This window comes from Pseudopodoces humilis, chromosome 16, assembly GCF_049639895.1.
Source record: "Pseudopodoces humilis isolate 2021_Gansu_Grassland_sample_001 chromosome 16, ASM4963989v1, whole genome shotgun sequence".
Taxonomy (NCBI): domain Eukaryota; kingdom Metazoa; phylum Chordata; class Aves; order Passeriformes; family Paridae; genus Pseudopodoces; species Pseudopodoces humilis.
The window spans coordinates 726535-747144 of record NC_142215.1 but is presented as its reverse complement, the minus strand read 5'-3'; the positions used below and the strand labels follow the sequence as shown (position 1 = coordinate 747144).

Sequence of the window (20610 nt, the reverse complement as noted above, 5' to 3'; positions counted from 1 at the left end):
CACCAGAAGCTCCCAACAGCCTTGGTACAAACCCTGTTCTGGGAACACTGAGTGAACACAAGGCCGTTCTCACTCTTGGGGTAGTTGGCAAAGGATAAATCCATTGTTCAGACTGGAACATGATCCTGGCTCCGGGTAATGGCCAGGATAAATAATGAGAAGTGGCTAATTAACAATGCTGAGGTGAGCAGGCAGTGATTGGAACAGCACCAGGAGCCAGAGGAGCACCCACCTTCCCACACGGCTCCAGCCCAGAGCTGGGCAGGGAACCCACAGTGCCCCTTCCCTACTCCCTGCCTGCCCTGGACAGAATTCCGAGTGGGAACCCGCCTTGGGAGTGCCACAGCTGCTCCCAGCCGTGCCTCAGTTTCCATGGCAACTTCCCCTCAGCCCATTGCTCAATGTTGTTCTTTTTCCATGTAACAGCACATCCTGCTGCTTTTTCCAACAGCTCCTTATCCAACCGGCCCATCCCATCCCCAGCAGCTCTGCAGGCTGTGCTCAGCCCAGGAGGGCACAGGGCAGGGTGGGACACGACCCTGCTGGATTCCTGGCCAGGGAATGTGCAGCCCAGCCCGTGCTGGGGACAGTGTGGGACCCTCCTGCCCCTCAGCCCCCGCAGGAAAGGCTCAGTCCCACCCCAGCTGCACCTGGGCCAGGATGGCTCCCAGCTCCCTGGCCACTGGGGCTTCCTGCAGCGACATCTGTGATTAAAACCTGCTATTTTGCCTGCAAACAGCAGCTACTCAGAGCCAAGCCACACAATGCCTTTGAGAGATCCAAACCCCTCATTGCCTTGATCAGCCTGGCCAGGACACTCACACAGCAGTGCCTGATGTAAACACAAACATCAGAAACCACATCTGAAATTAAAAAAAGTTTATTTGCAGATCTGTAAAACAGCCCTGCGAAAGACCAACATTTCCAAACACTACGAGATGAGAATGCATTTTCCTATCATTAGAATATAAAAAAAACAGTCACAGTCCTTCAACTACCCCATGAAAAGCAGACATTTATGAACCAAACATTGAACTTCCAACATCAAAAAGTCACTGGGGTGAGTGAGACAGTCAATAGCACCAGCACAGGTGACACAGGCCTCGTGGCTCTGTCATTACTATGGAATAAAGCAGGTTAGCGAGGCCAAGCCTCTGGGGAGAGCAGCCCTACGAGCACTGAGTTCAGACAATGACACACCAGAACACATTCCTTTACATCCCAGCGATGCAAACACCAAGCCAGAAACACCACAGAGCTCCGGGGAGCTCCGAGCTTCCACTTCAGGACAAGAAACTCCGCAGGAGAAATCTTCTGGACTTATGTGGCAGTTCCATTTCACACACACAACTTTATTCACTTCATGTTTGCAGGAGCTGTGTGACGGGGAGGCGAAGGACAGGATGCAGAAGTGGACAGCGGTGCAGGATCCAAGCCTGGCTCCATGGAAAAGCGGGATTACACCGCTTTCCTGTGGTACTCTGGAGGGGCCACCTCATAGTCACTGGCACTGAACAACGCAGAGGAATTCTTTGCTAAATATCTACAAAAACATAAAAACGTTACATGGCCTCCTGCCCAAACCCTCTGCTGCTCAGTGAGTCTGTGAATCGGGGGGTGTTTGCCCAGACACACCGCAGGCCTTGAGAAGCACCGGCCCCACACACAGCTGCTCACGTCAGCTCTGCCAAGCACTCCAGCCAAAAAATCCCTTCCCAACGAGCTGCCAGGCACCTCTGGCTGCTCAGGATTAGCAGGGGGAAGCCCTTGGTGCCTGAGATCTTGTACCAAGAGCGATACCAGGAAGCTCTGCACAAACAGGGACCCTCAAGGGTGGCAAAACAAGGAATGGCCAGAGGTAAGGGTTGTGTGCCATTAATTCTCATGGAATGGGTTCAGGATGGGCTCACATTTCTGCCTCACAGCCAGAGCTCTTCAGCACCTGCAGCGACCTCAGCCTGCCCCAAAAGAGCAGGGCTATCCCAGGGCAGGATTTCCCCAGCTCCCAGGCTGATTCCTCTCAAGCCCCGCTGCAGAGCCGTCCTGGATTTACTGAGGGTTTGCTTTCAGCTCCCAATAGCTCCTAATCATGGAATGATTTGGGTTGGAAGGGACCTTAAAGCTCACCTCATTTCACATTGAAGTGTTTTATTATTATCAGGATGTTCTCCTCCTAACCATCCCACGGCTACAGGGCACACTAAAGCCCCAGTGACAAAGTCTGTCCCAGAAATAACATTCCTAAAGTTCATCAGTTTTTAAACATTTGCTCAGTTGTTGTTGACTAACTGTTGTGTAATTTAATAGCTTGCTGGAATTATCATCTGCTTTTTTTAGCAGCTATAAATAAAAGCTGAAGCACTTCTTTTGCAAGGAGGAGCAGATGGGACAGGGTAGGAGTGCAGATTAACGCAGCCAGGGAAGTGGAGTCTGAGAGGCTTCACTGCAGCCGTGGGCAGGATCCCACACAAAGGCCCCAGTGAGACAACAATTCACTGAAAGGGGCAGCCTCGCAGCAGCCTGAGCTCCCTGACCTTCCTCTTTCTTGCTGGAAGACCTCGCAAGTACTCACTTCAAGAAGTCATGCAAGTAGTTCAAGAGCAAAGCCAGGCTCTTCTCATCCAGGGGCGTGTAGGCCAGCATGGCCCCGATCCGCACTGCTCGAGGGAAGGACACTTGTCACAAGCACTGCTTCAAGCCCTTGTGTGAGTCCACTTCACACAGAAAAGCAGCCCAGGAATCTATTCCAATTATCTACAATTTCACCCAAACCAACCAGAACTGAAATATTCATTTCCAGCCCAAACCCCGCAACGGCTCTGAGCCTTTTGGATACACGGAGAGGGAACGGACCCGCGCTTTAGAGCTGCCTGTCACAGGCAGAGAGAGGGAAATAAGCACTTGAACCCTTCCCAGAGCTGTTCACCGCCCAGCTGGCACTCACCAAAGAGCCTCAGGAGGTGTGGGGCCCCGTAGACCTGGGACATGGGAGCATCCGGGTGATCCGCCAGGATCTCGGCGTACTGGGGCCTCTCGAACTTGTACAGCAGCTGAGTGCCCAGCATGACATTGAAATACTCCTTGATCCCAGCCACCACCTCGTTGACAGCGTATTCCCTGGGGACAGAGAGCTCTGCAAGGCCTGCTCCAGGGCCAGGCTGGCCTTGGGGACACCACCAAAATCGGGAGGGCCTTTTACAGGCATTCACCTCTCACACGGAAATTTGTCTGGAGACCTTAAACTCCACAGCCCCAGGGAGGGATGCAATTCCAGACCTCCCTGTTCTGAAGTGAGCCAGGATTTAGGCAAACCAAGAGCGGCAGTTCTCAGTCATCCTCTCCAAGGGACGGACCTGGAGCAGCCCTTCCGAAGGCACAGGCAGCACTGGGGACATCCAGAGCTTCCTGCTGTCACCCAGAGCTCACCCCAGCTTCAAAGGACACCACTGGGTTAACTGCACCCAACGGGGGGACAGCCCCTCGTATTCCAGGCACCTGCTCCCTTCCTCCCAGGCCCCTCCTGCCAGGTTCCTGCAGGCCTCCAACCTCACCCAGCCTGGTCAGGAGCTGGCAGTGACAGGAGCACAACCCTCACCACACCCTGCCAACAAATTTACAACAGGCATCAGGACAATTACATCAGAGGAGGTTAAAACACCCCGACAAGTCAATAATCTGCTTCCTCCTGAATGGAAGAAAACTACTTCCCCTTTCTGTTCTCCCTTTCAAACAGGAAAGTTCCCTGCAGAGTAAACACACCTTGTTTTGCTCAGGGCTGATTGCTGGGGTAATTACAAACAATAATTAGCTTTGCCCATCTGAGTATTTACAAGTCCCCTGCACCTCCCTGGCCCCTGGCCCTGTGAGGGAGCCATGGGGCACTGAGCACACCCCACACAGCTTTTCTGGGAAGTTTCTACCAGCTTCCTTCAGGAAAAGGCTCGGGGCAAGTGGGGAAGCAGAAATCCTATCCAGAAAGCAGAAGTGCAGTTTGGAATTGCTCCCTCAGGATTTCTGAACACCTCCATCACCTTGGGCTTGGAACAGGGCACTGGACACGGGGCTGGGTCAGTTTTCACACCCTTATTCCATTTTCCATGGAATCCCAGCCCAACAACAGCAGCCAAGGAGGGGTTGAAGGCTGGCAGTGAACACTACTCACTTGTTATCAGTATTTCCTCGGGATTTTTTGTAGTTTGCATAATCCTCTAAAATGGAGTCCACATTCTTCTTGGCAGGGAGGTAGAAGAGCTACAAATGCAAAATGAAACAAATACAAGTTTGTCTCATTCCAGCAGACATTTACACCTGTGAGCTGAACCTTTCTCACCAGGACATTTCTAGGATGAAATCAGCAGGATAAGGTGGTACAGGTTGGGAAAGAAACTCCTGCAAGAGTTTACCTGGGCATTAAAAAGCCAACCATGCTGGACAAGCTGGGGCAGTGGAAGGTGTCCCCCAGAGCTGGGCAGGATTTCCACAGGTACCTGTTTCTGCCTGGTGATCAAGTCCCAGTCATCCACCAGCCATGGCTTCAGCTCCTCGGGGATCTTCACCTTCACTTCAACTCTGTTCATAAACGTCTCCTCCTGAGAAAAGCCAGGCCAGGCTAATTACTCTCAGGTACTAATTGGGAGCACAACACTCTGTTTTCCACCCTAAAATCCCTGGGAAGGAGTGGAAAATACTCACACTTTCAACTGTTGGGTCCACCCGAGCCCTCTTCTTCCTGGGAGGCTGGGGAGTCTCGCTGGTGCTGCTGCCCTCCCCAATGCCTGGAGCTGTGCACAGCACACACAGCAGCAGGGAAAAACAGCAGCCAAGATTTAGGAGGAGGATTTCAAAGTAAGGCTCAGATTTTTCTCAGGTCACCTTTGCACCTGTTGGGGTTTTTTTTTGTTGTTGTTGGTTTTTTTTGTTTTAAATATTACTTGTGTTCTGGGAGTCCCCTGGTTGTGCCAGTTGGAACTGCTGCACTGGCACTCATCTGAGGTTGGTTTCTGCACTAGCACCACACCAGTCTGTCACATTTTTGGGGAGGATTTTTGGGACCCAGCAGCTCAGCTCTGCAGTCACATCTCCATCTCAGTAACAAAACCTAAGTTTGACTTTGGAAATTATTTCAGCAGATCAGTTTTGCTTTTCAAATGCAAGAGCTCAAAATCCTGACAGACTAAAACAAGTAGGTTTTGTACCAACCAGGAAAGTGTGAACCTTCCTGAGCAGGGAGAGCCCCAGGAGGGACAGCACAAGCTGCCAGTGAATCACTGGGGCAGGCTGAAGGTTTTATTTCAGCTACAAATCCCTCACTAGAGAGACCCACTCAGATGCAAAATAAAACACACTTACTTTTCTGCTTGTTCTTTTTTGTTTTCCTGCAAGAAGAACACAAATTATTGCACATGTCAAGAGAGTGGTACTTAAGGAAGCCACAGCAGAAAGCCAGAAAATGTTTCAAGCCTTCAGGGAGCAGATCCTCAGGGCAGTGTTTGGCTGAGGACACACAGAGGAAACACAAGCTGTAACTTGGCTCCAGAGCTATGGTACCACGAGATTCCTCATGGAATAAGAATGGTTAGAATTCACCATTTTTGGCAAGTTTTGTCCTTCCCAAGTGCTCTTGGAGAGCTACATGAGGTTTGCAGCTGTTTTATTTCAGGCAGCATATGGCACAAGGAAACAGAAGTGCTGGGAATTCCCAGAAAAACCTCACTCATCTGAATTAACTTCCAGTAAAAGATTGGAAATGAACTTCCAGCTTTAGCACTGCAGCAGCAGAGGGAAGATCGGGAGAACTTCATCTAGTACCATTTTCAGGACAGCCAAGGGCTCCCAGGGAGCAGGGGGGACAGGGAGGTCCCAGGGGTCAGTCTGTGTGCCAGCCCTCACTCACCGTGTGGAGATGGCCGGGGTCTCCAGGCAGCAAACGGTGTGGGCTCCATCCCGCCGGAAAAACCTGTGGACAGGGCACACACAGGCTCAGGGCAGCCCTCCCACAGCCCCAGAGCTGCTCTCCTGGCAGCTGAGCACTCCTGGGGGACAAGCCGTGCTTGCATCACTGCCACTCCTGCTTGGCCATCTAAGGAATAAACTGTAGAGTGCAATTTACCTCTCCCTCAGAGCCTGCAGGAGTGCTCAGAAGGTAAATGCTGAGGCACACAGGGCCAGTGTTACCCTTTTGGAACAGCTGTGTGAACAGTTCCTCCTCACCAGCAGTGCTTTCTGTACCTGCAGTGAGCTCACACACACGAGGCCACAATCCAGAGGTTCTGTTTTGGAAGTGTATTTTGGGAAGCATCATTCTGTACTGCAAACAACACACACTCATAGCTGAGTCAAACTCAGCCACAGTCAGCTCCCTCCCACCTGACAGGGAGACACTCGGGTCAAACAGCCCCTTAAGCAGCCAAATTAGTGCTGGTCATCATTTAGACCTGTTTTAATTAAGTTTTAACGACTCGTTATCAGCTGCCCAGGCAGGGCTGGGCTTTGTCTGACCTGCAGGAGGACAGGCAGTGCCAGCTCCTGGGGAGCTCACCTGGAGCACCTGAGCAGGGGATCCAGCAGAGCCAGGGGGATCCAGAACATTCCACTGGCTCCCCTTTCCCCAGCCCAGCAGCCAGCTCCAGCCCTGGGCAATCCCAAAGTGAAGCTCTCCAGGATGCAAAGCCCAGCTCCCTGTCCCCAGCTGTGCTGCACCCTCAAAGCCATGGCTCACCTTTCACACCAAAGCTGCCCTGAATGAGCCACAGCCTGAGGCTGCTGCCAAACCCACCTCTGAGGGCTGCTGGCACTTCAGCAGCTTCCTTAGGGAGGCCAGAATCACAGATGAGGTCAGGGATTCAAAACATCCCATTAGTTAAGGGCCACAAGTGAAACCCTCCCCAAAACCAGCAGATGACAAATGAGCAGAGCTGGACCGATGGTCTGAAAATCTACCATCAAGTCTGCCCTGAAACACCTGAAGGATGGAGTGAAGGAAATCTGACAGTCACAGCTCAAGTTAAGGTTTCCCAGTAGATGCCTGAGCTTGCTTCTGGTCTCTCAGGATGCAAACCCACTTTTAATTGTGTATTTATTGGTTTAGTTTTGTCAAAACCAGCCAAAGAAAGGCTCCTTTGACAACTGCACCATGGCAGAAGGTGAGACATTGTAAAGATTTTATTCCAAAGTGCTTGGAAGAGCTGGGAAATTCTTTAGAGAAACTGATTTTACTCAGCTGTACAAGACTTAGGAGGAATCACCACTTTTTGAGTGTCAGGTCACCAACAACAGAGTGCAAAAAATGCAGAATGTGTCTACTCAGCACCTCAGCTCAACACTAACTCTGCATCATCTGAAAGGCATTTTTAATGAAATACTTTAACAAAGGCCTTTTTGGAACCATTAAGCTGCTTTTGCCCAGGCTGTGCCACAAGAAATGGAGCTCAGCCATTAAAAACAAAACTGAGGAGCCAAAAGCTGGGGGGTGTTTTGGGCAGGGTTTGGGGGTGGGTTGTCTTCCTTGGGTTTTTTATTTTTAAATAAAGAGAATCTTACACTTCAACGTTCTTCTGCTGCAGACCAGAAGTCTTCTTGCCTGGAGCAGCTCCTCTCATCTTCCCCTCTGCATATTGTTCCCTTTAAACAGAGAAGATGCAGAAATAAGGTTTTGGTGGAAAAAGAAACTTCTTTGGTTTAGGTTTGAAACTCAGTAACTTCCCCTGGTAACTTTGGATTGGAGCTCTGTTAATATTAATAATACCTTATTATTATTAATAATAATAATTACATTAATTATTGATAGTATGTTAAATATTCCCTGATAAGCCCTTCTCCCCCACTACTCACTGGTTGGCCTTCTGGAGTTCTTTTTGTTTCTGCAGGTTGGTATCCACGTATTTGAGCACTCTGCTTTCTGGAACCCATTCATCCCAGCTGGAAAAAACCAGAGATAAATAAATCATCACTCAAAACCATCCCCTGACTGCCTTCCACCCACAACAGTTCATTAAAAGCTTCACAGAATTTGGGACTAAACTCTGCTCTGTGTCAGACTGGCACAACTCAGAGGTGCCAAACCTTCCCCACTGACTGCAGCTGGAATGATTTCTCTAGGGAAGTGTAACCCTCTGTCATTTCCAGCTTCCAAAACTTGAAGGATTGACAATTTTATGAGAGAATTAAATTCAAAATTTCAAAATTCAAAAGAAGAATCACAGGGAAAAAAAAAAAGCTTACAAAATTATGGGATATCTGTAGCCATATATATTACTGAGAGAGTTTCCTTTATCTATTCCAACATTCTATAGGTTAACAAATTCAGCAATAGGATCTTACTGTAAGGAGCTCTGATTTCTGTCTGTGGAGGAAACCAAGCTGGCATGAATATTTGCAGAATGTGAACGATTTAAGAGAACAGGTGTTGGGGAAATTGCTGTTACCAGCAGGAATTCCACCCCAACACAGAGTGGCTCAGCTGAGCAATCTGACATCTCAAATAAAACACATTAAAAGTGGCCAAGCTCTTCTAAAGTACATCAGTTAAAGCTCCTTGTGAAGAGCTCTGTGCCATCTTTCAGCAGCTGCCAGTCTCAGAGCATCGCTGTTGCTCCAGGAGCACCATCAGAGGCTGGAGAGAAGGCAAGGGCAGCATCTCCAAACTGCAGAGAAACATCTCCAGCTGTGCACAAAGGCTGGGCTTTGGGCAGTGCTTCGCTCAGCTCTGTGAGCCACTTATCCCACTCCTGCCTGTCCAGCTGTGAGAGACCTTCCAGAAGTGCTGTGTGACCGAGGGACACCTCAGTGCCCCACAGTGACACCTCAGTGCCCCACGGTGACACCTCAGTGCCCCACAGTGACACCTCAGTGCCCCACAGTGACAAAGCTTTCTGGCATCCTGACTGTTGGCACTGGCAAAATAATCCCAAGCCAGGCCCTTCCAGCTGCAGAGGGCCAGATGAAGGCTGTGCTGCCCTGGCTCCTGCAGCAACGCCACTTTTAATATCCTTAACTGGAAGCTTGAAGGCAAAAATAACAACTCAAGCAGCACAAGCAAGAAGAGCGGGATCAGGACACCACTTCTGGTCCCCTCCACGGCACAAACAAGGGAAGGAAGGGCCAAATTGATGCTGCCTCGTTAGCAGGAGCCGCCACACAAAGTGATTATGGCCCTGTAAGTGTTGTGTTTACACCGAGACATCCCCTGCCCCTCTGGCAGGAGGGGGAGCGGATGCAATTAAAAGTCACGTCTGAAACACCAGGTTCAGCTTTTAGTCACCTCAGAGATCAAGACTGATGTGACTAAGAGTCCTCAGCATTGAAATGAAACCAAACCAAACAGGAAACTGCTCTCTGGGACTTCTGGGTCTGAAGAGCTGAGGTTTTTAATCACTTAGAAAAAAAACCTCCACTTTTTCTAAATTCAAACTGACAGGTCGAAAACAACTCAAAAAAAGGGAGAAAAGTGCATCAATGTAACAACCTCATGGAAGCTTTCACCTTTAATGGGCTCAGCATTTATTTCACAGAGGTTCCTGTGTCACTCAGCCGTCTCTCACCTGGAACCCTGCCAGTTTTACAGGAGGGAAGAGTACCTGTAAGTTTACTTTAACCTGAGAGGCTGGAACTGAAACACAGGCTACACCTGCTGCTCAGCCAGCCCCCAGCAAGCTGGGCTGCAAAATCCCCTGCCAAAGCTGGCCCAGGAGGCAAGGGCAGGGCATCTGAGAGGTTCTGCCCCACCTGGGTAGGAGCTGCCCTTCCTCCCAAGGTGTAACAAGGAACTTTTCACAGCTGACTTTTCTGCCAGGGAGGAATTCCAGTGTTCCTCACCCTGAACAACCAGAACGTTCCAGAGCATTCCCAGCAGGCTCCTGACAGCCCTGCAGGAAATGGCCAGGTTGGCAATGCTCTCTCTGTGTTCCATCAATCCCCAGCTCGGGTAGAAAACCACTGTGGTCAGTCCCTGAGGATCTGCCAGCAGCAGGGACATGGCAGTGCTGCTGCCCACACTCACACAAAGCATCTCCCTAGAAAGGAAAGAAATCCTGCTTTTATTCCATGCAGTACTTACTTTTTATTCCAACCACTGTAATGGATAAAGTATTTCACTTGTTTGTCCTTTATGGCAACCTTTACACACTGGAACAGAGAAGAAAGGTCAGTCAGCCCCAGGGAAAACAAGGAGATCTCAGGGAATTTTGCTGCTTTAGCTTGCAGAGTTTGCCTTGCCCCTGAACCTCTTGGCTGTACAAATCAAATCCACCAACTCAACACTTCCTCCAGGAAGTTCAAGTCCTGTTCTGGAGGTGCTGAGATGCTGCAGTCCCCTGAGCAGTGACAGAATGAGGCTGCTGTAAAACCTGCAGGGCTCCAGATCTGAGCCTCTCTAGAAGGGGTTTTTCATCCACTGAAGTATAAACGACTCACAGAAGTTATAATTGGTGTTTTCTTGGCACGCAGAGCCACCTCCAAGCATTGGGGAGGGCAGAACCTTTGGCTACACAGCATTTTGTCAAGACCATGCTGGGCTGTACCCACCTCAACTACAAAATATTGCCACAGAGGAACCTCCTGCTTCAGGAAACATCTGCAAAGTGCCACACATGGAACTTAAACCCAGGCTCACGTGAGCCTGCAGCCAGGACTAAGGTTCTGCTCCTGCTGGATCCTCTGCAGCAGCAGTGGCTTGTTCTGGGATCCTGGAGTTAAAGCCAGCCACACACAGCCTGGGCCTGTCCCTGCTTGTTTTGGGCAATAAAGGGGCTGAGCGCCAAGCAAAGCATGAGTCAAACACAGCTCTGTAGAAAAGTATTTTCCCTGCTGGAGGTTAGAAAGGCCTGAAGTGAATCTCCTTTAATTCTGCATGGCAGAGATGCAGGAACAGCTCCTGTTTGCCACGAGCTCACAATGCTCCCACACAAAGAGCTGCTCTGACCACCTTGCTGTGGGACACCAAGGATGTGGTCAGGAACAAAACAACTGCTGGACTGACAACCACGGGAGAAAAATAGATCAAAGGAGCAGGAAGAAAGCCAAGGTTGTTATTCATTATTACTGACAAAGCAGCTTTTAAAATTAAACCCCTGAAAATAAACAAGTCAAACCTTTTTTAAAATGAAACTGCCAGTTCTTCCTGCCAGTGCAGGAGCTCAGAAGGATCCACTCAGTACAAGCAGCCAGGCAAAACCCACTTGTGAGCTGGGAATTCCCTGGCAGCACCCAGCTGGCACAGCCTGACCCTGCAGCACTCGTTCCTCTCTGGAAAAAGGAGGGTTGTGGCACGGGCAGGCACAGCTGCTGGCCAGCCTGGGCTGTCCAAGTGGCACAGGGTCATCTCCTCAAAAGCAGAAGCCTCAGGCACCCTCCTCTGCAGGCACAACAACCCCCAGCACACATTCCCAACAAAAAGTGGGAATTGTCATACATTCCCAACAACCCTCCTGTTCCAGACAGGAAGGAGCAGAGTAGGAACCCTGAGGTGGGAATGGTCTGGAGCAGCCAAAGCCTCCCAGTGCTCTGGGTGTGATTTTAACATCACAACAACTCCTTCTCCTGAAGAGAGGAGCTGAGTGTTTCTCCTGCCTCCCTGTGTTAACATTTACTGACAGCAGATCCTAAAGGATTTCAATTCCCCCAGGAATTTCTGCAGGCCCCCCAACCCCGAGAGCTCCCAGAGCTGCCCTTTCAGAGGGACTGGGAGCTGTGCCTGCAGTGACCCTGAGGCAGCAGGGACACAGACCTGCACTGCAGGCTCCTGTGGTTAAACAGCAGGACTGGGACACAGAACTGGCACTGTCCCTTCCTCTGTCACTGCAGTGCAGCTCCCCCTGGGCACTGCTGCTGCGGAGGACCACGGGCTGCACCCAGCCACCTCCCCCTGAGGAAGCTCCAGGGGCAGGTGACTGGAGCTCAGGCACCAAATCCTGCAGGCACAAAGTGTTCTGGGATATTTCCAGTGTTCTGGGATATTTCCAGTGTTCTGGGATATTTCCAGTGTTCTGGGATATTCTAACAGCCTCTGGGAGCTTCCCAGAATAGCTGCACCGTGCCACTGGGCTTCCTGAAATTGTTCTGGAATAGAGCTCCAGGGTATAAAATTGATTTCAGACAGGTTTTTGTTAATTCTAGTTCCAGTCCTTGGTCCCATCTAGAGGCACAGCAGACACAAGCATTGCCTGGTTTTCCTGGGGAGCAGCAGGAGGCACCTGCAGCCTCACACACCTACCTTGGCTTCATAAAGGAGAGGTCCATGGAAGCAAAGCACTCGCTCACCTGCAAGGGAAGCAGAGGAACAGCTCAGAGCTCCAGAGGGCCTTTTCCAGAACCTGTGTCATCAGGAACAGCACAGAGCCAGCCCAGGGCAGCCTGGGGAGCAGCTCCAAGGCAGGAACTGACTGCAGCAGCAAATTCACTCTCCACCAAAGGGGATCAGGGCTGTGATTATTTGGATTATTTGGATGCCAGAGCAGAGCTCCCTGAGGAGTGCAGGAGCAGCTGCACACAAACAGCAGTGCCAGCGACCTGGGCAGCACCTGGCACCAAACCCCACATCTCTGCCCCTCCCTGAGCCACCAGCACTGCCAGACCTCCCCCCAGCCCCAATTCAGGCCACAGCCCCACACCAGGCTGGGCTCAGGCACTCCCAGGGAAAGCTCTGAGGGTCGGTGATGCAGGATACTCCTCTGAGGGTCAGTGATGCAGGACACTCCTCTGAGGGTCAGTGATGCAGGACACTCTCAGATAAAGCTCTGAGGGTCAGTGATGCAGGACACTCCTCTGAGGGTCAGTGATGCAGGACACTCCTCTGAGGGTTAGTGATGCAGGACACTCCTCTGAGGGTCGGTGATGCAGGACACTCCTCTGAGGGTCGGTGATGCAGGACACTCCCAGGTAAGGCTCTGAGGGTCGGTGATGCAGGGCACTCTCAGATAAAGCTCTGAGGGTCAGTGGTGCAGGACACTCCTCTGAGGGTCAGTGATGCAGGACACTCCTCTGAGGGTCGGTGATGCAGGACACTCCTCTGAGGGTTAGTGATGCAGGACACTCCTCTGAGGGTCAGTGATGCAGGACACTCCTCTGAGGGTCGGTGATGCAGGACACTCCTCTGAGGGTCGGTGATGCAGGACACTCCCAGGTAAGGCTCTGAGGGTCGGTGATGCAGGGCACTCTCAGATAAAGCTCTGAGGGTCAGTGGTGCAGGACACTCCTCTGAGGGTCAGTGATGCAGGGCACTCCTCTGAGGGTCAGTGATGCAGGGCACTCCTCTGAGGGTCAGTGATGCAGGGCACTCCTCTGAGGGTCAGTGATGCAGGGCACTCCTCTGAGGGTCAGTGATGCAGGGCACTCCTCTGAGGGTCAGTGATGCAGGGCACTCCTCTGAGGGTCAGTGATGCAGGGCACTCCTCTGAGGGTCAGTGGTGCAGGACACTTCCTCGAGAGCCCACCCTGCAGCTGAAAGCCGCTGAAACCCTAACCCTGTCCTTCTCCTGCAGCACGAGCAGCACCAGTGCTCCCAGTTCAGGGCAGTTCAGAGCCCCAGGCTGCTTCCCCACCCAGCCTGTGGGACAGGCCAGCAGCAGAACATCCTCACTCCGGGGTTTTAAACAGGATGAGATTGTGCTGGTTTTATCTCCTCTCTGGCCAAGCCTCACAGTGTGGCTGCGCTGTGGGAGGCACATCTGAGGCCACACAGATATTCCTGGGAGCTGCAGTGCCTCACCCTTCTGGGGAGATGAGCTGCAAACTGTGAAACAGTGAAACAGCCTCTGTGTATCAACAAAGAGGAAGGCTCAGAAGGGCTCTCCCGGAGCCCCGGTACATCACACAGTCTCTGCTTTTATTTCAAAATGTCCCTACAGAGAGGGCTGACAAGCAGAGGTGACATTTCCACCCTCCCTGTCACAGGGCTGCCGGGAGACACCTCCGCTCCAGCGTTTCCCAGGAGAGGTGCCCACAGCTACCGAGGAACATTCATTTTTCAAAACCACACGGACGATCTGCAGAAAGGGCTCTTTGTCTCTGTGATAGCCCGGCAGGCTCCGGCTCCCTCACACCAGGGCTGTCCCCTGCAGCCACACGCTGTTCCTCAAAGCAAAGATCATCCCTGCCGTGGGCAAGGACACCTTCAGTGCCCCAGGCTGCTCCCAGCCCTGTCCAACCTGCCCTCGGACACTCCAGGCAGGGGGCATCCATCTTAAACTACATTGCTATTTTTATTTATCTCACTTACATTGCTCTCAACCGCGACCATTACCTAAAAATCAAAATCCAGGCAGGAAAATCCTCCTAATAAGCCCAATCCATCTTCCTTCACCTAAACCCTGGGCTCTGCTGCAGATGTGGATTCCAGCTGTGCCTCCATGGATCCTGCTGCTCCCTTCCAGGGCACGATAAATAACAACCACCTTTCAAACGCATTAAAATAAATCCCCCCGACAATCCAGAGGGGACTGCAGCACTTCTAATGTCCAATGTCCGCGCAGGAAAACCCAGCATATTTGGAACAGCGGGGTGGGAAGGGCCCGCGTGTTATTGCGGGGGAAGAGGAGGGTCAGGAGGAGACAAAGGCTGCGGGAATTCGTCTTCCCCACCTATTGGAACCTCCGGGGCCGGGCAGGGAGCGAGGAGAGCCCAGCCCAGCCCGGGCCCGGGCCCGAGAGGCGAGGCCCCCGCGCCGGCCGCAGCCCCGGGCCCGGCCCGCCCGCAGCCCCGAGCCCTGCCGCACTCACCCTCCTGGAACTTGGGCTTGGGGTCCTGCTTGGGCGCCATTTATAAGGGCCGGTCCCTCCTCCGGCCGCTCCCCGCGGGGCCCCGGCGCTGCCCGGCCCGGCCCCGGCGCTGCCCGGCCCGCCCCCGCCGCGCAGCCGCGCCTCGGGCATGCCGGGACATGCAGTCCGCGGGGCTGCGGGGGCGGCTCGGCTGCCGAGCCTGGGCTGCCCGCGCCGGGAGGAGCCGGCCCGCGGGGTGGGGAGAGTGAAAAATTACTAAAAAACGAGAAAGAAAAGAGGAAAAGGCAATTCGCCCAACGTGGGGCTCGAACCCACGACCCTGGGATTAAGAGTCCCATGCTCTACCGACTGAGCTAGCCGGGCGCCACGCGCACCCAGTGGCCGCCGCGGGTGTCGGCAGCGGCCCCCCCCTCCCCCGGCCCCGGGTGCTCCCCGCGCAGGCCGCCAGAGGGCGCGTGCCACGGCTGATTTGCATATTTAACATCCTCGCCTAATTAAACGTTATCCCAAAGCCGGCGGTGTGGAGAGCCGGGACGTGCGGCCCGCCCGGGTAAGCTGTGGGATGCCGGGGTCGCGAGCAGCCCCCGAGGGTTTCATTAATAGCGCCGGCTAATTCCGGTTGTCTGGTCCCGGGGCGCTTTAACCTGAGAGAAACTAAAAAGAGGCAGCTACGAGCAGCCCCGACTGAGGACGGGGGGACATGGCGGACAAACACCTTTTTTCATTTTTGACCGAAAATTCGCTGAATTTTTGTGATTTTTTTAATCGCAATGCTCACGGCGGGGCAGCCGAAGCAACGCGGCAAAGGAGCGCCAGGGGACGCCATGGGCCACGGCGGAAACGCGGAGCATCAGCCCCTTGCTGTGCATAACCACGCCCACCTCATCTGCATAACCCCGCCCACATGAAGTGCATTGATGCCTTCAGAGGCTGGGCCGAGTTAAAGGAATAAAATGGGGATTTATTAAAAACGCCTTCCAAGGATGCACCTTGGGCAGCCCAAGAGCCCGGCCGAGGCTCCACCCAACATGGATTGCAGGTCACGAGTTTTCACACTTTGATCGGTTTTGGTTCATTTCCATAGTGGGGTTAATTGTGCAATTCCAGCCTCAGGTGATGCAGTCCCACCCTCCCAGATTGCTCTCCTCAGTTCATTGCTGGTCACACTTTCTGGGCCCGGAGCTGTAACGGTGTCCTTGGTTCTGGGGCTGGAAAAGGACTGGTGTGTGTGTGTGCCTGAGCTGTGAGGAGACCCTGCTGACACTGTGTGTGGAGTTCAGAGCTGTGAATGCAGAAACTGGAAAATGTGAGAGCTGAAACTTGAGGCATCAGTGTAAACCCGCCCATCTGCTGTGCATAGCCCCGCCCACTGTTGTGCATAGCCCCGCCCACTGTTGTGCATAGCCCCGCCCATCTGCTGTGCATAGCCCCGCCCATCTGTTGTGCATAGCCCCGCCCATCTGTTGTACATAGCCCCGCCCATCTGTTGTGCATAGCCCCGCCCATCTGATGTGCATAGCCCCGCCCATCTGTTGTACATAGCCCCGCCCATCTGCTGTGCATAGCCCCTCCCACTGTTGTGCATAACCCCGCCCACTGTTGTGCATAGCTCCGCCCATCTGTTGTGCATAGCCCCGCCCATCTGTTGTGCATAGCCCCGCCCATCTGTTGTGCATAGCACCGCCCATCTGCTGTGCATAGCTCCGCCCATCTGTTGTACATAGCCCCGCCCATCTGATGTGCATAGCCCCGCCCATCTGTTGTACATAGCCCCGCCCATCTGCTGTGCATAGCCCCTCCCACTGTTGTGCATAACCCCGCCCACTGTTGTGCATAGCTCCGCCCATCTGTTGTGCATAGCCCCGCCCATCTGTTGTGCATAGCCCCGCCCATCTGTTGTGCATAGCTCCGCCCATCTGTTGTGCATAGCCCCGCCCATCTGCTGTGCATAGCTCCGCCCATCTGTTGTGCATAGCCCCGCCCATCTGCTGTGCATAGCCCCGCCCCCAGCCCGTGGCCCCGCCCCCCGTTGTGCAGGGCCCCGCCCGGCGCGGACCCCAGCCCGCCGCAGCCATGGCGGCCCCGGCCGCGCTGCGCCCGCTCCTGCCCCTCGTCCCCGTGGCCGCCGCGCTGGCGCTGGCTGCGGGCGGGGGCATCGCGGGGACAGGTCCGCGGGGACAGCACGGCGGGGACCGCGGGAGGGGCGCGGGGTCCCGCGGGGAGGAGCGCCGGGTGTCGGCGGCGAGGCGGGCGGGATGTCCTGGAGCTCCCGGTGTCGGCGGGGATGAGCGCTCGGTGTCGGCGGGGCTGAGCGCCCGGTGTCGGTGGGGATGAGCGGGATGAGCGCCCGGTGTCGGCGGGACTGAACGGGATGAGCGCTCGGTGTCTCCGGGGCTGAGCGGGATGAGCGCTCGGTGTCGGCGGGGATGAGCGGGATGAGCGCTCGGTGTCCCCGGGGCTGAGCGGGATGAGCGCTCGGTGTCGGCGGGGATGAGCGGGATGAGCTCCCGGTGTCGGCGGCGATGCGGGCGGGATGCCCGTGGAAATGAGTGCCGGGTGCCGCGGGGATGCTCGCGGGGCGCTCGGCGGGTCGCAGGGCCCGGTGGCCCCGCAGCTGCCGCGCTCGCCCCCCGGGCTGGGCACGGTGGAGCCCCGGTGCCGGTCCCGGCTCCCCGCGGCCGCAGCGCTGAGCCCGGGCTGGGCAGGCTCCGGGGCGGTCCCTGCCCGGGAATGCTTTGCCTTTAGAGACGGCGTCCCCAGCATCGTCTCAAAGTGGGGATTTGATTTTTGCGGAGTTTGTTTCGTTGTTTGTTCGGTGATTTTTTTACTGGCAGCCGGAGTTTAACAGCGGGAGCGTGTGCGTGGTGACCGGGGCCAGCCGGGGCAGAGCCGAGCTCCGGAGCTGCCTGACTCCCCTCACCCTGACCTTCACGCTGCCCCCCGGCAAGCCCCAGCCCTGACCCGGGGTCGCTGCTGTCCCTGCTCCGTGCCGTCCCGGTGGGCTCCGGTGACCAGACCCAGCTGCGGTCCCTGTCCCCACGGGAGGAGGGAGTGTGGGGGGAAAGGTGAAGAATCCCGCAGGTAACCACTGCACCCCCTCTCCCCAGAGCCGCCCCCGCCGCGCTCCGCCAGCGACATCGTCCATCCCATCAAGGTCGACGAGAGCGGATCCTTCCTGTCCTACGACTTGTCCCACCGGGCCCTCCACCGGAGGTCTCCGGCCTCCAGGAGCAAGCTTCCCGCCTTCTATGAGCTGCAGTACCGAGGGCAACCCCTGAAATTCAACCTGAGCCTCAACAGGCACCTCCTGGCTCCGGGGTTTGTCAGCGAGAGGCGCTTCGGGGGCATCGCCGGTGCCAAGATCCAGCCTCACTCCTACAACTCCTGCCACATGATCGGGGAGGTGCGGGGCCGGGCGCTGCAGCGGGGGCTGGCTGCCCTCAGCACCTGCGATGGGCTGGTGAGTACAGCCCCGAGCCACCCGCAGCCTCAGTCCATGGGGGAATAGCAGGAGCGGGGTGAAACCCTTTGTTCTGCCAAAAGTGGCACCAAAATTCTGAGCAGCAGCAGCAGCACCGGCAGCAGCATCTCATCACAGGGGTGTGGCACAACCATGGATGAGCTGACTGAATTTCCCATGGGTTGCAGTGGTTTGGGAGCTCTCTGGGGATGGATTTACCTGTTTGGGATGTTGGGAAGTTCTTCCCTGGCAGGGTGGGAAGAGGCTGGGCTGGGATTCCCAAAGCAGCTGGGGCTGCCCCTGCATCCCTGGCAGTGCCCAAGGCCAGGCTGGACATTGGACTGGAGCAGCCTGGGACAGTGGGAGGTGTCCCTGCCATGCAGGGGTGGCACTGGGGGGGATTTAAGGTCCCTCCCCACCCGAAGCATTCCGTGGTGCTGTCATTCCGTGGTCACTCCCAGTGCCAGGCTGCTCAGGGTGAGCTGGGGTGGCCTCACGGTGCCACTTTGTGTCTCCCTGGCAGAAAGGTGTGTTCCAGCTGATGAACGAGGACTATTTCATCGAGCCCGTGTCCAGCAGCCCTCGGGAGGAGGGGGCAGCACAGCCCCACAGGATCTACAAGCGCCAGGTGCCCAAGGACAGGGCGGAGCAGGGCAGGAGAGCCCCGGCCCCGCGGGAATCCTGCGGCGTGCGAGGTACTGTCCCTTCCTCTGGGCAGGGTCTGTGACACCAGGGACCTGCTGGGTCTTGCTGGACCTCAGGCCTCTCGCCCTCATCTGCTCCCAGCCCTGCTGCAGGCAGGGGGATGATGTGCAGACAGAGCATTTGCTTGCATTTCCATGAAAACTTTGCTCTGTGACCTGCCAGGGCATTGGACTTTGGGAGTGGAACTCGGTCGCTGCCCCAGGAGCTCCCACTGTGGGCAGAGTGCATGTGGGTCCTTCCCTGAGCACAGCAGATGGGCTGGATAAACTCCTAAATGCAGGATTTCAAGTTCTGGGGAATTCAGTGCATTCCCAGAAGCTCACGGGCACTTTACTCCCTGATGGAGCTGCAGTGCATTACGTGCTGCACATTTCCTGGAGCTGTCTGCTTTCACAAACTGGGGTTTGCTTCTATAATAGGGTTATCTTCAGGCATTCTTCTGATAATCTAAATTAATTATTTAATCTGTGGCAATAATCTTAATGGCTGCTTCTAGGCTTTGAAGTCTGTTCTTGACTCAAGTCCATTCTGGACTTTGAAGTCTATTCTTGCAAATTAATTTCTCTGGGTATAGCATGGCCTGTGTGTAGCTCATGTGGATCTCCTCTGTAATCAGGGCTAGCGGGGTGGGTGTGCTGGGCATGCCCTGGAGAGGAATCCCAAAGGAATCCCAAAGTCTGTAGGATTTTGGTGACTGCCATCCTCTCCTTGAGCTCTGCTGGTGGTTCTTTGCTTTGCCCGCCACAGGCAGATGCTGCTGGTGTTGTTCAGCTCCTGTCAAAGCCCAGGGCTGCTCAGCTGGGGGCTGTTTGACAGGGATCATCCCGGGGGAAATGCCCCAGGAGCCCCCTGGGAGCTCAGGGACACGATGGGAAGGAGCTCTGAGGAAGCTGATGGGATCAGACTGTCACAGCAATTGGCCAAGAGGTCCGGATAGCTGGGATTTTTCAGGCTGGGGGATAAGACACCCTTTCACAGCACACGTTCAGTGCAGCCCAGGAAATGTGGGAGACCATTGTCAGGGAAGTGAGGCTGAGCCCTCTGAAACTGTCCATGAAAGCGATTCCCACTGTGTGGGATGAGGTTTGTAAAGCCTTCACCCGGCTTGGGGCTGACCCTGACCTCGCTCTTGGAGCCACGTCACAGGAAAAGTCCCCGCTGGAGAATTCCCAGTGGCTGGTGTGCGTGAGGAGCGCCCAGCTCTCCTCCTCCTCCTCAGCCCCACCAACATTCCCGGCTTTCCCCTGGGGAAGGAGCAGAGTCCGGGTCTCTGAGGGGATCTCTGTGCTGGCCTGCAGTGTCCCTGCCTGCCAGTCCGGCTTTGGGGGCACAGAGTTTATCCTGATGGGAACTGTCCCTTCCTGAAAAGTTCACATTGGGGGTGACCCAAAACATTGAGCCACCGGGGTTTTTTTCTCAGGCTGTTTCTCAAGCACCTCTGCAGGGCTGTCTGTAAACTCCTGTGCCCACACAAACACTAAGGCTCTGCTTTGGGAGGCTCCCTGTTCCTTGTGGAATACTGCAAACCCTCTTCTGGTCAAAGAAATTCTTTCAAATACTTTGTTTATTGTTTTTGTGTCCTGCTCACACGCAGCAGGCTGAGCTCAGAGTCCTTTGGAACAGAGCACAGCAAAACGCACGTGAGTTATTGAGTTATGGGTCTAAGCGTGGAGCCTTCTCCACATCAAAGATGATTCCTTTGGACTAAAAAAGAAGATATTAAAGTTGCAGGCA

General features: G+C 54.5%; 2 protein-coding genes and 1 non-coding gene across 3 annotated transcripts in view; 1 reads left to right on the top strand and 2 right to left on the bottom strand.

The window, feature by feature from the left end:
- Positions 1 to 864: 864 nt before the first annotated feature.
- Positions 865 to 14840, bottom strand: MORF4L1 (mortality factor 4 like 1). Its single transcript, XM_005521670.2, has 13 exons — positions 14712 to 14840; positions 12209 to 12255; positions 10055 to 10122; positions 7831 to 7917; positions 7540 to 7620; positions 5894 to 5956; positions 5350 to 5375; positions 4693 to 4781; positions 4488 to 4589; positions 4163 to 4251; positions 2945 to 3117; positions 2573 to 2657; positions 865 to 1543 (listed from the first exon to the last, which is right to left on the bottom strand). The coding sequence occupies exons 1-13, from the start codon at positions 14749 to 14751 to the stop codon at positions 1459 to 1461; spliced, it is 1035 nt and encodes a 344-aa protein (XP_005521727.1). The 5' UTR covers positions 14752 to 14840; the 3' UTR covers positions 865 to 1458.
- A 161-nt stretch (positions 14841 to 15001) lies between these two features.
- On the bottom strand, positions 15002 to 15074 carry TRNAK-CUU (transfer RNA lysine (anticodon CUU)). The gene has a single exon. It is a non-coding gene; the product is annotated as a tRNA-Lys (tRNA).
- A 1710-nt stretch (positions 15075 to 16784) lies between these two features.
- Positions 16785 to 20610, top strand: part of ADAMTS7 (ADAM metallopeptidase with thrombospondin type 1 motif 7) — a 35084-nt gene continuing 31258 nt past the window's right edge. The window contains exons 1-3 of the mRNA XM_014250995.2: positions 16785 to 16878; positions 17819 to 18171; positions 18695 to 18866. Of these exons, the coding sequence (XP_014106470.2) occupies positions 16785 to 16878; positions 17819 to 18171; positions 18695 to 18866 (619 nt within the window). The remainder of the gene's footprint in view (positions 16879 to 17818; positions 18172 to 18694; positions 18867 to 20610) is intronic.